Source organism: Hemicordylus capensis, chromosome 15, assembly GCF_027244095.1.
Source record: "Hemicordylus capensis ecotype Gifberg chromosome 15, rHemCap1.1.pri, whole genome shotgun sequence".
Lineage (NCBI taxonomy): Eukaryota > Metazoa > Chordata > Lepidosauria > Squamata > Cordylidae > Hemicordylus > Hemicordylus capensis.
Genome location: NC_069671.1, coordinates 18,432,081 through 18,445,564, shown reverse-complemented (window position 1 = coordinate 18,445,564; position 13,484 = coordinate 18,432,081). Strand labels below are relative to the sequence as shown.

Genomic DNA, 13,484 nt, shown 5'->3' with positions numbered 1-13,484 from the left:
AGACCCCCACGGCTCATGATGGTCACCCGGAGGGGTCTGCCTTCGGTGGCCAGCAGTTCGTCTGGTGGCTCCTTGAGGCCGGGCCTCCTCAGTAGCCAGCCACCTCTCGGTTGTGGAACTCGCTCCCGGTGCTTATAAGAGGGATCACCACCCTTGTTCAAGGGGCATGAATGTTTTTAAAACGAGTTTCTTGTTAATCTTGTAAACAGCTCCATTCTCCCCCAGAAGAGGATTGTATCCGAAGACAGGATGGGTTGTCACGCTGGTCTGGTGGCAGCCAGCATGACTTGTCCCCTTAGCTAAGCAGGGTCTGCCCTGGTTGCATATGAAAAGGAGACTTGGTGTGTGAGCAGCACTGGAAGAGATTCCCCTCCGCAGGGGATGGAGCCGCTCTGAGCAGAAGGTTCCCAGTTCCCACCCTGGCGGCTTCTCCAAGATAGGGCTGAGAGAGAGAGAGAGAGAGAGAGAGTCCTGCTTGCAACCTTGAAGGAAGCCGCTGCCAGTCTGTGAAGGCAATACTGAGCTAGAGAGACCAAGGGTCTGACTCAGTATATGGCAGCTCCCTATGTGACTGCTCCATAGACAGGGCCAATCACAGAACTTTGCGGCTCACCAGGAGGGAGAGGGACCAACCCCTCAGACCTCAGTTCTTTGCCCTGTCTTGCTCCAAGCAGGTGAGGTCTTTGTTGCTCCGTTGTTGGCCTTGCTGCCTCTTCGACTTACCTGTGCTTCCTAGTGTTAGAGAGGAGGTCTTTCAGGGAGGCAGAGCACTGGTACTCCTCAGCTGCTGCTCTTACCTGTCTAGCCATGGCAGCAAAGCTCACTCTGCTGGGAGGTTTCTCCCTCACTCGGCGTGCCAGGCTGAGTGGGGGGCGGCGGCCATTATGGGGCGGCCCATAACTCGACCCCACAAAGCCCAGAGAAGGACAAGAAGAAGGGCAAAAGGGCTTCCTTGGCTAGCCCAAGGGTCAGCCCTCCCTTGTCGGCGGGCGAAGGGACGTCTGGGTTTAGGGTTAGGGTGAACTGCCCAAGTTTAATGTTAATCTTGTAAATAGCTGCATTTTATATTTTAGGTTAATATTTTTAAGGGTTTTAATTCTTTTGATTGTGGACCGCCCCGAGCCGTTTTTGGATGGGCGGTATATACATGAAATGAAAACTGAAAATATGAAACAGAATGTTTGTGGCTGGGAAGCCGAAAGCATCAGGTTTTAGAGCTTTTATTTGTATTTTTGAATGGTTTTAATAGTGGTTTTTAGATTGTGAATTGCCCGGGGACTTTTTTGTATAGGGCGGTACAGAAATGTACTAAATAATAAATAGATAATAATAGAACTAAATAGTAATACTAAATAAAAGAAATAATAAAGTAAGCAGAAGTGCAAAACAGTCGTATATCCGTTTTATTATTTTATACTGGGGGTGGGGGGAGCCTTAAAGGTGTTTGAAGTCCAGGTAACATCCCAGGCCTGTTTGAGTCCTCTCTGGTGAGGGTCTCTGGCAACCGCCTCCTCACAGCTTCTGCCCCTTGGATGACTTCCTTTTCAGCACAGCGCTATGTGGCCCCTTCAGTCGCAGGAGGAGCTGGTCTTATGGTAGCAAGCATGACTTGTCCCCTTAGCTAAGCAGGGTCCACCCTGGTTTGCATTTGAATGGAGACAACATGTGAGCCCTGTAAGATCTTCCCCTCAGGGGATGGGGCTGCTCTGGGAAGAGCACCTGAGGTCCTAAGTTCCCTCCCTGGCAGCATCTCCAGGATCGGGCTGAGAAGAGACTCCTGCCTCTAACCTTGGAGAAGCTGCTGCCAGTCTGGGTAGACAATACTAAGCTAGATGGAACAAGGGTCCGGCTCGGTATGAGGCAGCTTCCTGTGGCAGCTTTTTTTCTGCATGTGTTAAGCATCCAGTGACTCGCAGTCTTTTCTTGCCTTGCTTCTCCTGTGCAGGGGCATAGCCGGCATAGCTACAGCCTCACCCATCTCTCTGGCCCCTTTCTCCACACCAGGCACTATTTGATACTAAGCCTCGATCATCTCCCTCATTAATAACTTTTCTACTAAACTAAAAGACCCCAAATGCTTTTCTCATCAGGAAGACGTTCCAGCCCTCTGAGCTGCATCTTTCCCCACTCTACAACACACTTTTTGAGACCCCTCCTCTTACTCCATGACTGCTAAGTTTACTCAAGAGCCTACGGTGAAAGCTTTCTGGAAGTCCAGTTCTGCAGCATCTGCCTTCTCACTTCCATCTCTACCATTTCTTTTGGCAGGAGGGTCCCGGCCTTGGGTTGCACCTGCTAGAAAATCTTGCAAGCAAATCCTGGGATGTTTGGTGAAGAAACAGCTTAGAAGGTGGAACGAAGAAGGGTTCCCTCCTGGTTCCTCTCCCTTCCTTCCCTTCACTTTCTCATAAATATCTTCCCACCCATGAAGGCAGTTCCAGGTGAGTCTAATCCCCGCAGCCCACCCAGAGTGTTTGGAGACTCTGTGTTCCCCCTCCTCTCTGTAGAAGCACACTCCTGACTTTATATATATATATATATATATATATATATATATATATATATATATATATATAAAATAAACTAGAAAAAGTGAGACATACACACACAACAGCATAACAGCCTTGTTTCCCTATCTGGTGCATGCAGATAGGCATATAACAAGATTCACATGCAGTTAGGGATGTGCAAAAAACTGACTGAATCAATTCAAATTTGAATGTAATTCATGTTGATTCAACTCAAAACTGCTTGCCCAGAATGGGATTCGTTCAAATCGATTCAAATTCGGGTGAATTTGAATCAAATTCATATCAAATTCGATCTGAGCAGGTGAATTCAAATCTATTTGAACGGATCCCATTCTGTGCAAGCAGTTTTGAGTAGAATCAATTCAGATTCAAATGGATTTGGTCAAATTTTTTGCACATCCCTACATGCAGTGCATTCAGAAGAGAATGAAGCAGGGTTCCCTGTTAATCTGGGGCATATGCCCTTCTTCCTGGATCAGGGGTTGTTGACAGCCTTTCAGAAGTGGTGTACCAGTCTTCATTCAGCTGGTCTAGTGGTAGCAAGGATGTAAGATATTCCCCTCAGGGGATGGGGCTGTAGCTCAGTGGAACAGCATCTGCGTGCTTACATGGAAACGGTCCCAGATTCACTCACTGGCAGTCCAGGTAGGGCTGGGAGAGACTTGTGCCCAAAACCTTGGAGAAGCTGCTGCCAGTCTGTGTAGACAATACTGAGCTAGATGGGCCTATGGTCTGACTCAGTATTTGGCAGCTTCCTAAGTTCGGTGCTTGCTTCTTTGGGAAACCTCTCTACTTGGGTGCCTAAGGGGAGCGGGGAGAAGCTGCAATCCCACGCTTGCTCACCAGATGACAGTAGAGAGCCCCCTTGGGCAGAACGGCTTGCCGAAACTTGCCGGCTCTTGTTTGCGGTTGTAGTGCCCCTGGTGGACAAATGGTGGCACGGCCGCTATTTCCAGAGAGGACCCAGTTAACCATTTCCTCTCCGGTCCTGGAAATAGACCATTGTTCTCTTAGTCGCAATGTTGCAATCTCCATCTGCTCACCATCACCGCGGTTTCTCCCACCCGGAGTAAGTCTGCACGAGTATATATATTTTCAAAGTTAACTGGAAGAAAAGAAAAGAAAAGGAGCTGCTGCTGCAAGTGCAGAAATGAACTCTGAAAAAGGCGCAGACACGCAAAGTTGTGCTTGCAGAATAATTAAAAAAACACCAAAAACCGAGAGGAAGGCGATTTTTGCTCCACATGCCGACCTCGATCTTCTGTGCGTCCTCCCTCGATGTTGGTCCTGAAACCCGGGCAGCATCTTCGCCACCACCGACAATGTGTAGCTGGTGGGAAAGGAGAGCCCTGCGTTACGCTCCCCGCGGGGTGCCGCATGCATCGAGGGGGCACCCCTCGCACCCCTTTCCGACGTGCAAGGGACGGGCGGCTTGGCAGGAAGTCCGCCGGCGCTTTCCCGACCCCCGCGAGGGTCCCCGTCTTCTTTCCTGCCACGGGCGCCAGGCGCCCCCAACCCTTATTGCTGGGAAGCGCTGCGGAGCCGTCTGCGGGAGGCGGCCTGGCGCTCCTCCGAGGGGGTCCCCCGCCCCCGCCTCACGTGATGAGCGGGGGGGAGCTTCGCCCCTCCAGCGAGCGGGCCGGCCGCCGGGAGGAGAACAAAGGAGCGCTCCCTACAAAAGGCGCTGCGGCTCTTGCTGCTGCTGGCGCCTGAGCCCAGCATCAAGATGCTGCTGCTGCTGCAAGCGCACGGCCCGGCCGCCCTCCTGCTCCTGCTGCTGCTGCTGGAGACTGCCGCGGCTGCCCCGGTGAGTGAGTCTCCTCCTCTGAGGAGAAGCTTCGGGCTCTGGCCGGGAGAGCTGCTGCCCGCCCGGGCTGGCAGGCAGTGTCCAGCCAGAGCCTGCTGGGGCGTGGTGAGGCCGCGTGTCCCTCCTTCGCAGCCTGCTCTGCTGCGCGCCTGGCGACCACTAGCTTTCCCGAGCGCCGGGAGGGGTTGACAGTCTTGCTGAAGAGACTGGCTGGCTGGGAAACTTGAGGGACTTGTTGCTCCCGGCGCTGCCCTCCAGTCCCGTCGGCGCCGCGGCTGGCTCGGTCTGGGCGGGCTGCTCCTTTCCCCGGATCCTGCGCGGAAGAAGAGTCTTTCCCCGGCTGGGCACACGCTCTTGGGCTGTAGCTCCGTGGCTGGAAGCCCCAGGTTCCATCCCTGGCTGGCAGCATCTCCAGGTCGGGCTGGGCAGGAGGACCCCGAGGGGGAAACAGAACAGATGGACTCCTGGTCGGACTTAGGACAAGGCCGTTTGATATGATTGAGGAAGGGCTGCAGCTCCCATGGAGGAGCCTCTGCTTGGCGTGCAAAAGGTCCCGGGTTCAATTCCTGGCTGCATCTCCCAAGACGGGCTGGGAAAGACTCCTGCCTGAAACCTTGGAGAGCAGCTGCCGGTCCGTGTAGACCAGCTGTTTTTAGACTGCACCTCCCACCATGCCCAGCTAATAGTCAGGGGTGATGAAAGTTGTAGTCCAACATCTGCAGGAGGTGGGGGATGTCCTGCAGCCCTGGTGGAGACAGTCCTGAGCTCGATGAACCAACCCATGGCCTGGCTGGACATACAGCGTCCTGTGTCAAGGACTGGCCATTGGCAGGCTATTCTAATCCAGGGCTCCCCAACCTTGCAGTGTTGTTGGACTACAACTCCCATCACCCCCAGCCGCAGCGGCTGCAGAACAACAGCTCCTGTCCTAACCACTGCTCCTTGCTTTTCGCCTAGGGTCCGCCCCTGAGCCACAGTCCCTGGAAGGAGCAGGCTCCTCAGAGCCCCAATCTGGGTGTGGATGTTGCCCAAGACGCCTCCAGAGGCAGCGAGGGGCTGGCGGCCCAGTGGAACCCGCCTCGCTGTGGGGTTCCAGACCCACCCACCTCTCCTGGGAGCCGGAGTGGCCGGAATCGGCAGAAGAGATTTGTGCTGTCCGGAGGGCGCTGGGATAAGACGGATTTCACTTACAAGTAAGGGGGGCCCCTCCACAATCTCAACTGACGATGGTAATGTTGTGCCCTCGAGTCGGTGTCGACTCCTGGCCCTGTGGTTGTCTTTGGTAGAATACAGGAGGGGTTGGCCATGGCGTGAGATGATGCCTTTGAGTACCTTTCTCTATCGGCTTGATATGTTATAAGGCAGCTTCCTATGCTAAGAGCATAACTGAGCTGCGTTGGGGGAGGCATTGAGGTTATAGTCACAAGGCTAGAGGGCCGTCCTTCTCTGTCAGCATAGGAACATAGGAAGCTGCCATCTACTGAGTCAGACCCTTGGTCCATCTAGCTCAGGACTGACACAGACTGCACATCTACACAGACTGGCAGCGGCTTCTCCAAGGTTGCAGGCAGGAGTCTCTCTCAGCCTTATCTTGGAGATGCTGCCAGGGAGGTGACTTGGAAGCTTCTGCTCTTCCCAGAGCAGCTCCATCCCCTGAGGGGAATATCTTGCAGTGCTCACACTTCTAGTCTCCCATTCCTATGCAACCAGGGCAGACCCTGCTTAGCTAAGGGGACAAGTCATGCTGGCTACCACAAGACCAGCTCTCTAGCATTTTAGTATTGGATGGTGTAGATATCGGCTGCATTTCTCAAGATCTTCTATTGGCAACATATAACCGGTGGGAGTCACACTTCATTAGGGCAAGTGAGGGCGGAGGGAAAGAGGCAGCTCATGGGAAGTGAGGGCTCAAGCTGGCTCCAGCAGCCTCCAAGACGCTGAAAAACCTTCTGAAGAAACCCTCGTATGCTCGGGTGAGTCCTGCTGGCCCAGTGCCACGGGAGCTGTACCACGCGGAGGAGGAAGAAGAGGATATGCGGGGGCCCCCTTTGGTTGCTTGCTTGCCGACCCCTTTTTTGCTCTCTGGCTCCCCTGCTTAGGATCGTAAGGTTTCCTTGGCAACTGGTGAAAGCGAAAGTGAGGCGCGTGATTGCGGCAGCCTTGAAAGTGTGGAGCGACGTGACCCCCTTGACTTTCACTGAAGTCCACTCGGGAGAAGCAGACATCGTGATCGACTTCACACAGTAAGTTGCCTGATGTACAGTCCCCGCACGCATGCGCGCGCACACACACACACACAGGCCCACACTGGGTCACACATCCACGCTAAGTGACTCGTCAGCAGGATCGTGGGACAAGCAGGCCAGGTCAGGAGGCTCAGGGTGGAGTGGGTGACGTGGCTAACACAAAGAGGACTCGGAAGCCCCCTGGGAAGGTTTGCCACAGGGGGTGGTTGGGTTGGGTGCCTCTAGGGCTACTTGAGGGGTTCCCATGGGGTACTCAGAGCTTTCCTGCCTCCCCACACTGTAGCTGCTCCATTTGTCCCCCATCTGAGGATAGCTGGCTTGAAGTTGATGCATCCTCAGCAATGCGTCTGCCTGCTTCAGAAGGGGAGGGAGGAGGGTCAAGACCCTCCTTCTCTGCTCCTGATTGGCTGGCTCTGTGCTGCAGCTCAGGATACCCCTCCCCTCAGTCTGACCGACTGGCATCAGGAAATTGGTACGCGGCAATCCCATTGAAGTTAATGGGACCAGTAAATTTGTCCCATTAATTTCAATAAAACCAATTTTAAGTAATTTAATTATTCATTATGTGAGCCAGGGGTTGGAGTATGTACACACACCATTTTTGGGATCTATGAAATGTGAAGATGCCATGTGGAGGAGAAATTGACTATCTTGAGTGCCCAAGACCCTATAGTATCCTGGAGGTGGGGAACCTATGAAGCTGCCTTCTACTGAGTCAGACCCTTTCTCCATCTAGCTCAGTATTGTCTTCACAGACTGGCAGCAGCTCTCCGAGGTAGGTTTCAGGCAGGAGTCTCTCCCAGCCCTACCTGGAGATGCTGCCAGGGAGGGAACCTGGAACCTTCTGCATGCAAAGCAGATGCTCTGCCATTGTTAGGGAAGGGTTCAGGAGGAAGGGAAGGAAACTACTGTTATTTATACGCTGCTTTCAAGTATAAAAGTTCCCAAAGTGGCCTACATAGGAAAAGAAGAAGATAGTTCCCTGTGCCCCAAGGGTTTGCAATCTGAAAAGAAACACAGGGTACATAGGAGCATAGGAAGCTGCCATATACTGAGTCAGACCCTTGGTCCATCTAGCTCAGGATTGTCTACACAGACTGGCAGCGGTTTCACGCAGGTTGCAGGCAGGAGTCTCTCTCAGCCCTGTCTTGGAGATGCTGCCAGGGAGGGAACTTGGAACCTTCTGCTCTTCCCAGAGCGGCTCCACCCCCCAAGGGGAATATCTTACATTGCAACCATTTATATGCAACCAGGGTGGACCCTGCTTAGCTAAGGGGACAAGTCCTGCTTGCTGCCACAAGACCAGCTCTCCTCCCCCCAGGGTAGGAAGCAGCCACTGGAGGGATGCTGTGCTGGGACTGAATTGGGCCAGTTGCTCTTCCCCTGCTAAATGTAAAAAGGAAGGGGCCTCTTTGCCCAGTTAGCAAGGGAGGGAACGAGGGGAAAGGGGTTCTTCTCCCCCTCCGAAACCCCTGTGTTCTCAAGCAGCCATCGCTGAACCCGAGCCCTTAAATTAGCTCTTTTCAGAGGTCACTAGGATGATGGGGAATGAAAAAGGTGCCCTTTCCCCTTTCTGCCTTCTGAAACCTCTCCAAATCCCGCGAGCCCTGAACTGGCTCCCCTTTCAGGCTGCCTGGAGCCCTGTTGGGGGCTGGGGATAGACTGTGGCCTTTTGTTGGGCCTCCCCCACCCTGAGTGGGTGTCTTCTCTCCCCCTCCTCCCAGCCCACCCCCCACCTCCACCCCGCCCCCCACTGCCCTCCTTCTGTGTTTGCTCTGGGCCTCTGGGCTGCCTCGCCTCCTCAACTAAAGAGGTGAAGGCCTGTGGGGAAACCGGGGGGGGGAATTGTTTTCTGTTCCCCCTGCCCCCAGACCTTCACACTTCTGTCCCCAACCCCTGCTTGCTCGGCACCCCTGTGGCCACAGGCTGCTGCTTGCAGCGCCATCTTCCCGCACCCTGTAGCCCAGCCCTCTTGGAGCAGGAGGGGCCGCGTCCCTGGACTCTTGCATTGCCGCTTGCTTTCTGTGCTCAGCGCCATGTGTGCTTCCCCTCCAGGTATTGGCACGGAGACAACCTGCCTTTCGATGGCCCTGGGGGGATCCTGGCCCACGCCTTCTTCCCCAAAACCCACCGGGAGGGAGCTGTCCATTTTGACTATGATGAGTCTTGGAGCATTGGGAATCACCTGGGTACGTTGTGCATTCTTATTGCGGAGTTCAAAGGAAGGTGACATGGGCAGGGCTGGATTCTGACATGGGGAGGCCCCACGGCATTACCAAATTTTGGTGTGTGTGTGTGTATATGTATATATATATGTATATGTGTGTGTATATATATATATAGTCATTTTGTGCAGATGATACTGACAGAAAAGTTCAAGCAATTAATTATATGTAATAGATTTTTCTTATTGATGTTCTTGCATAAAGGAAGCAAAATAACAACCTTAACTCTGTAGGATTTGGCTTTAAACACTCATGATTCCATTGAATAATGACCTGGCAGTGGTTTCCCAAGGTTCACCCATCTGAACGCAAACCAAGGTGGACCCTGATTAGTGAAGCAGAGTAGTAGCAATTCGTGCTCGCTGCCACATGAGCCACTCTGCCTGCTGTTCCACCCCTGTGGGGCCAGTGCCATTGATATTTTTTTCATGGTGGGCCGCCAGGGGAGGTACTGGCCCCGATCCCGGGAATGGGGGTGCAAGCTTCCCTCCACCACCATGCAGTGGCAACAACGCCTGCCTCTTCCTTCCTTCCTTTGGCTTGCAGGGACGGACCTCTTGCAAGTGGCCGCTCACGAGTTCGGCCACGTCCTGGGCCTGCAGCACACGCCCGTCTCCAAGGCCCTGATGTCTCCCTTCTACTTCTTCCGTTACCCACTGCAGCTGAGCGAGGATGACACGCAGGGCATCCAGTATCTCTACGGGAAGCCCAAGGCCAGCAGGGAGGTGCAAGAGGAGCAGCTGCACCCGCCAGAGGTGGAAACCAATGAGATTACTCATGAGCAGGTAAGCCTCTTGGGCACTCTGCTTCCAGAGGAGACTCCGGGTCCCTCTCCAGGCAGAATGTTACCCCAGGGGCACCACAAAGAGCGAACCCAAGACGGCTCCTGCCTCCCCACTTATCCTCGAGGGTCTCTTTCTTAGTGGCTGCCCCATGGCCATTTGGCTATTGCCCCCCGAACACAGGAACATTGGAAGCTGCCTTCCACCAAGTCAGAAACCTAGTTCAGGATTGTCTTCCCAGACTGGCAGTGGCTTCCCAGACAGGTTGCGGGCAGGAGTCTCTCTCTCAGCCCTGCCCTGGAGATGCTGCCAGGGAGGGAACCTTGGACCTTCTGCATGCAAGCAGGCAGGGGCTCTTCCCAGAGCGGCCCCAGCCCCTAAATGGAATCTCTTGCAGTGCTCACTAGAGTTGCCATGCCCCCTGGAATTTCGGGTTGCACCCGGATTTTAAGCATCTCACCCAGATTGCTTAGCCCACCCAGATTTGCCCGGAATTCAGCTTTCTTTCTTTCTTTTTAAAGCTAAGCTCCAGCCCTTGTAGAAGCGAAGTTATGGAGCAAACGTGCCATCACTATTCTGCTCAAAAATCATTTAAGCCCATCTACATAATGTACAAATTAGGCACCCAGATTTGGAAAGCTAGACTATGGCAACCCTAGTGCTCCTAGATGCAGTCTCCCATTCAAATGCAAACCAGGGCAGACCCTGCTTAGCAGAGGGGGCAATTCGTGCCGCTACCCACCTGGGTAGGGCGGCCCTCTAAAGCAAAGCTCTCTGGTTCTCTCAGCCTGCGCAGCCTGATGCCTGTGACACCGGTTTTGATGCAGTCTCCACCATTCGGGGTGAGCTCTTCTTCTTCAAGTCCTGCTACGTTTGGCGTCTCCGGGATGGCAAGCTGCAGCCAGGCTACCCGGCCCTGGCATCCCGCCACTGGCAAGGGATCCCCTCTTCAGTAGACGCAGTCTTTGAAGATCCTCTTGGCAACATATGGTTCTTCCAAGGTAAAGGAGCATAGGAAGCTGCCATATACTGAGTCAGACCCTTGGTCCATCTAGCTCAGTATTGTCTGCACAGACTGGCAGCGGCTTCTCCAAGGTTCCAGGCAGGAGTCTCTCTCCCAGCCCTACCTGGAGACGCTGCCAGGGATTGAACTGGGGGTCTTCTGCATGCCAAGCAGGCGTTCTGGCTGCCACCAGGGCGCCCGGTGGCAACTTGGGGCTGGGTTTTCTCCCCAACTGCTCCAGCCTAGGCTCAGAGTGGATTGCTGGCCTTGCAAGAGCGAGCATGAACTGTCCCCTTTGCTAAGCAGGGTCCACCTTGGTTTGCTTGTGGACGGGTGATGACGTGTGATCACTGTCTGCTCGAAAATATTCCCCTTAAGGGACGGAGCTATAGGCGCAGTGGCAGAGCATCTGCCTTGCACGCAAGAACCACCACAGATATTTATATACCACTTTTCAACAAAGGTTTCCAAAGCGGTTTACATAGAGAAATAATAAAGAGAGAGAGAGAGGTAAGATGGATCGCTGTCCCCGAAGGGCTCACAATCTGAAAAGGAATGCAGAATGCTCCAGGTTCGATCCCTGGCAGCATCTCAGGAATCCTGGGAGAAGCTCCTGGCTGAAAGCTTGGCGTGCCAATCGGGATAGGCAGCAGGGTGCTGGGCCAGGCATCTTGGCTGCTTTCCGCCCCGCTTGCCTCTGAGGATCTGCTCTCCCTCTTCTCGTCGCCAGGTGTCTGGTACTGGATCTATGACGGCGGGAGACGGATCTCTGGCCCGCTGCCCATCACCGAGCTGGGCTTGTCTGCTTCCCCCCTGCAGGCCGCCTTGATGTGGGGGACGGACAAGAACAAGATCTACTTCTTCCAAGGGAGGGGCTACTGGCGCTATAACCCCAGCACTCACCAGGTGGACAATGTTTATCCTCGCAGGATGGCTGACTGGCGGGGAGTTCCACAGGAGATTGACGCTGCTTTCCAAGACGAGTCTGGTGAGTGCAGAGAGGAGCGGGGACCCGCCCTGGGGGGGGGAGGGCGTGAAGGAGTCATGCCCCCACCTCACCATGAAAGAAACCCAGGAGGTCCTCTGAAGTCAGTTCCCTGGCTTGAGGTGGGAGGGGACGGGCTGTAGCTCAGGGGTTTGCATGCAGAGGGCCCCAGGCTCTCTCCTTCTAGTGCTGCTGCCAGTCAGTGTAGAGTACCCTGCACCACTTCAGCCCTTCCAACTGTGGTTGGCCTACAGCTCCCATCACCCCAGGTGCAATTGTGACCAGGGATGATGGGAGTTGTAGTCCAACAGCTGGGCAGCCTCAGGTTGGGTTCGTCCAGGGCTGCACAGCTTTGGCCCTGTAGCTGTTTTTGGACTACAACTCCCATCATTCCGAGCCACAGTAGCCCATAGTCGGGGGTGCTGGGGGTTGTCGTCCAGCGTCTGCAGGAGGGAACCGAGAGTCTTCTTTGGTCAAAAGTGGCTTCAGGGCCTCAGAATAGGATGGCCCAATGGAGAGGAGGCCCGAGGAGATGGGACTTGCGCCCTCTGTTCTGACACTGTTTCGCTGCACTGTTGTCCCACCTCCCCAGGATTTGCTTACTTCCTGAAAGGCCAGCAATACTGGAAATTCGACCCTGTACAGGTGAAAGTGCTGGACGGTTACCCACGTCTCATCGGCCAGGACTTCTTCCGCTGTTCAGCGCCATCCAACGCCTTTTGACGGTGCAACTGAGAGGCCCTCTAGCCTCCCTCTTCAGCCACGACCCCCTCTTCTGCATCGGGGCTTCTACCTCGGCAGAAGCTGGGATGACCAGACATGTCGCATGCTTGCAGCTGGCGCCTGGACAGGGCAGACCACAGAGTGCTGGCCACTGCTTTTGACTGGGACTGAAAAGACAGCCACAGCCTTGATGCTGCTTCCCTTGGAGTGCCACGGAAGGAGGCCACGGGTCAGTCAGGTGCTAGCCATCTGTGGCTTGGGATGGCCGCCTGGCCAGGTGCCTAGATTTGTTGGCGCCAGATGTGATTCTTGGGGGGTCTTAAATCGAGCAATTTGACTCAAGTTGCTCCTGCCCAGAGAGACAAATTTGAGAGAACTGATCTTGTTGATGGGCCCTTCACTAGCTTTGGGGCAGGATACCTTAACACTCTTTGCAGGCTGAGAGATGTGGATTCCCAACACATTGGCACAGCCTGGCCATCTCCCCAAAAAGGGATTCATTGGCCTGTGCTAAGATGCTTTTTAATACCATTTCAGGAATATTATTGTTTCTGTCTTTTGTATTTCAGCCAGGATGCATTACATTTTCACGTACCTCTACAAAATTAACGTATTTGTGTTTAGTTTTTAAGCACGTTACTAGAGTTCTGGGCTGGGCCATTCCATGTATCATTATGAAGCCTGCCTTCTCACAGACAGAAAGATCCTAGCTAAAACGTGGTCCATCACAATTGGCAAGCTCCACAGAAGTGGGATAGTCAGGATAGTCAATTCTGCATTCAATTAACCAGGGCAGTCAATTCTGCATTCTCACAATCCGAGAAGTGATTGTGAGAATGCAGAATTGACTGCCCTGGTTGAAGGCTAGTTAAGCGGAGCAGTTTGACCAGGATTGTCCTGAAATTCTGTATCTGCACAATCACCTTCATGGGGCTTGCTAATCCTGATTAACCTTTTGACTAGAGCCTCCTTCAGATGTTATAAAATCACACTTCCGTGATTGCAAAACAGGATGCACCTGCATTGGGCTTTTCCCTCTTCAGATAAGCCCTACTGTGCATGTGAGCAGTGGGGTGTGCTGGGATGTCCTCCTCCTTTGCCCCACTGTACAAGGCTACAGCAGAGCAATTTTATAATGTCTGATGGAGGCTTAGGGTGATTGTGAGAACACAGCCTAACTTG

At 53.8% G+C, this 13,484-nt stretch overlaps 1 protein-coding gene across 3 annotated transcripts; it reads left to right on the top strand.

Annotated features, from left to right (window-relative positions):
* Positions 1–3,018: 3,018 nt before the first annotated feature.
* On the top strand, positions 3,019–13,133 carry MMP11 (matrix metallopeptidase 11). 3 transcript variants are annotated; one of them, XM_053279210.1, is made up of 8 exons: positions 3,019–4,338; positions 5,296–5,531; positions 6,438–6,581; positions 8,640–8,773; positions 9,356–9,594; positions 10,379–10,592; positions 11,325–11,582; positions 12,172–13,133. In XM_053279210.1, exons 1-8 carry the CDS (start codon positions 4,258–4,260, stop codon positions 12,300–12,302), a joined length of 1,437 nt encoding a protein of 478 aa, XP_053135185.1. In that variant the 5' UTR covers positions 3,019–4,257; the 3' UTR covers positions 12,303–13,133. The 3 variants fall into 3 exon arrangements, with proteins under 3 accessions (XP_053135185.1, XP_053135186.1, XP_053135187.1); XM_053279211.1 differs by lacking the exon at positions 10,379–10,592 and having other exon boundaries at positions 11,414–11,582; XM_053279212.1 differs by lacking the exons at positions 3,019–4,338; positions 5,296–5,531 and adding an exon at positions 6,028–6,311 and having other exon boundaries at positions 12,172–13,132.
* Positions 13,134–13,484: the final 351 nt, after the last annotated feature.

Coding starts and splice junctions, on each gene's coding strand:
- MMP11 (XM_053279210.1), top strand. CDS start 4,258: ATGCTGCTGCTGCTGCAAGCGCACGGCCCGGCCGCCCTCCTGCTCCTG. Junction 5,532..6,437: donor AAGACGGATTTCACTTACAA/GTAAGGGGGGCC, acceptor TCCCCTGCTTAG/GATCGTAAGGTTTCCTTGGC. Junction 6,582..8,639: donor ATCGTGATCGACTTCACACA/GTAAGTTGCCTG, acceptor CTTCCCCTCCAG/GTATTGGCACGGAGACAACC.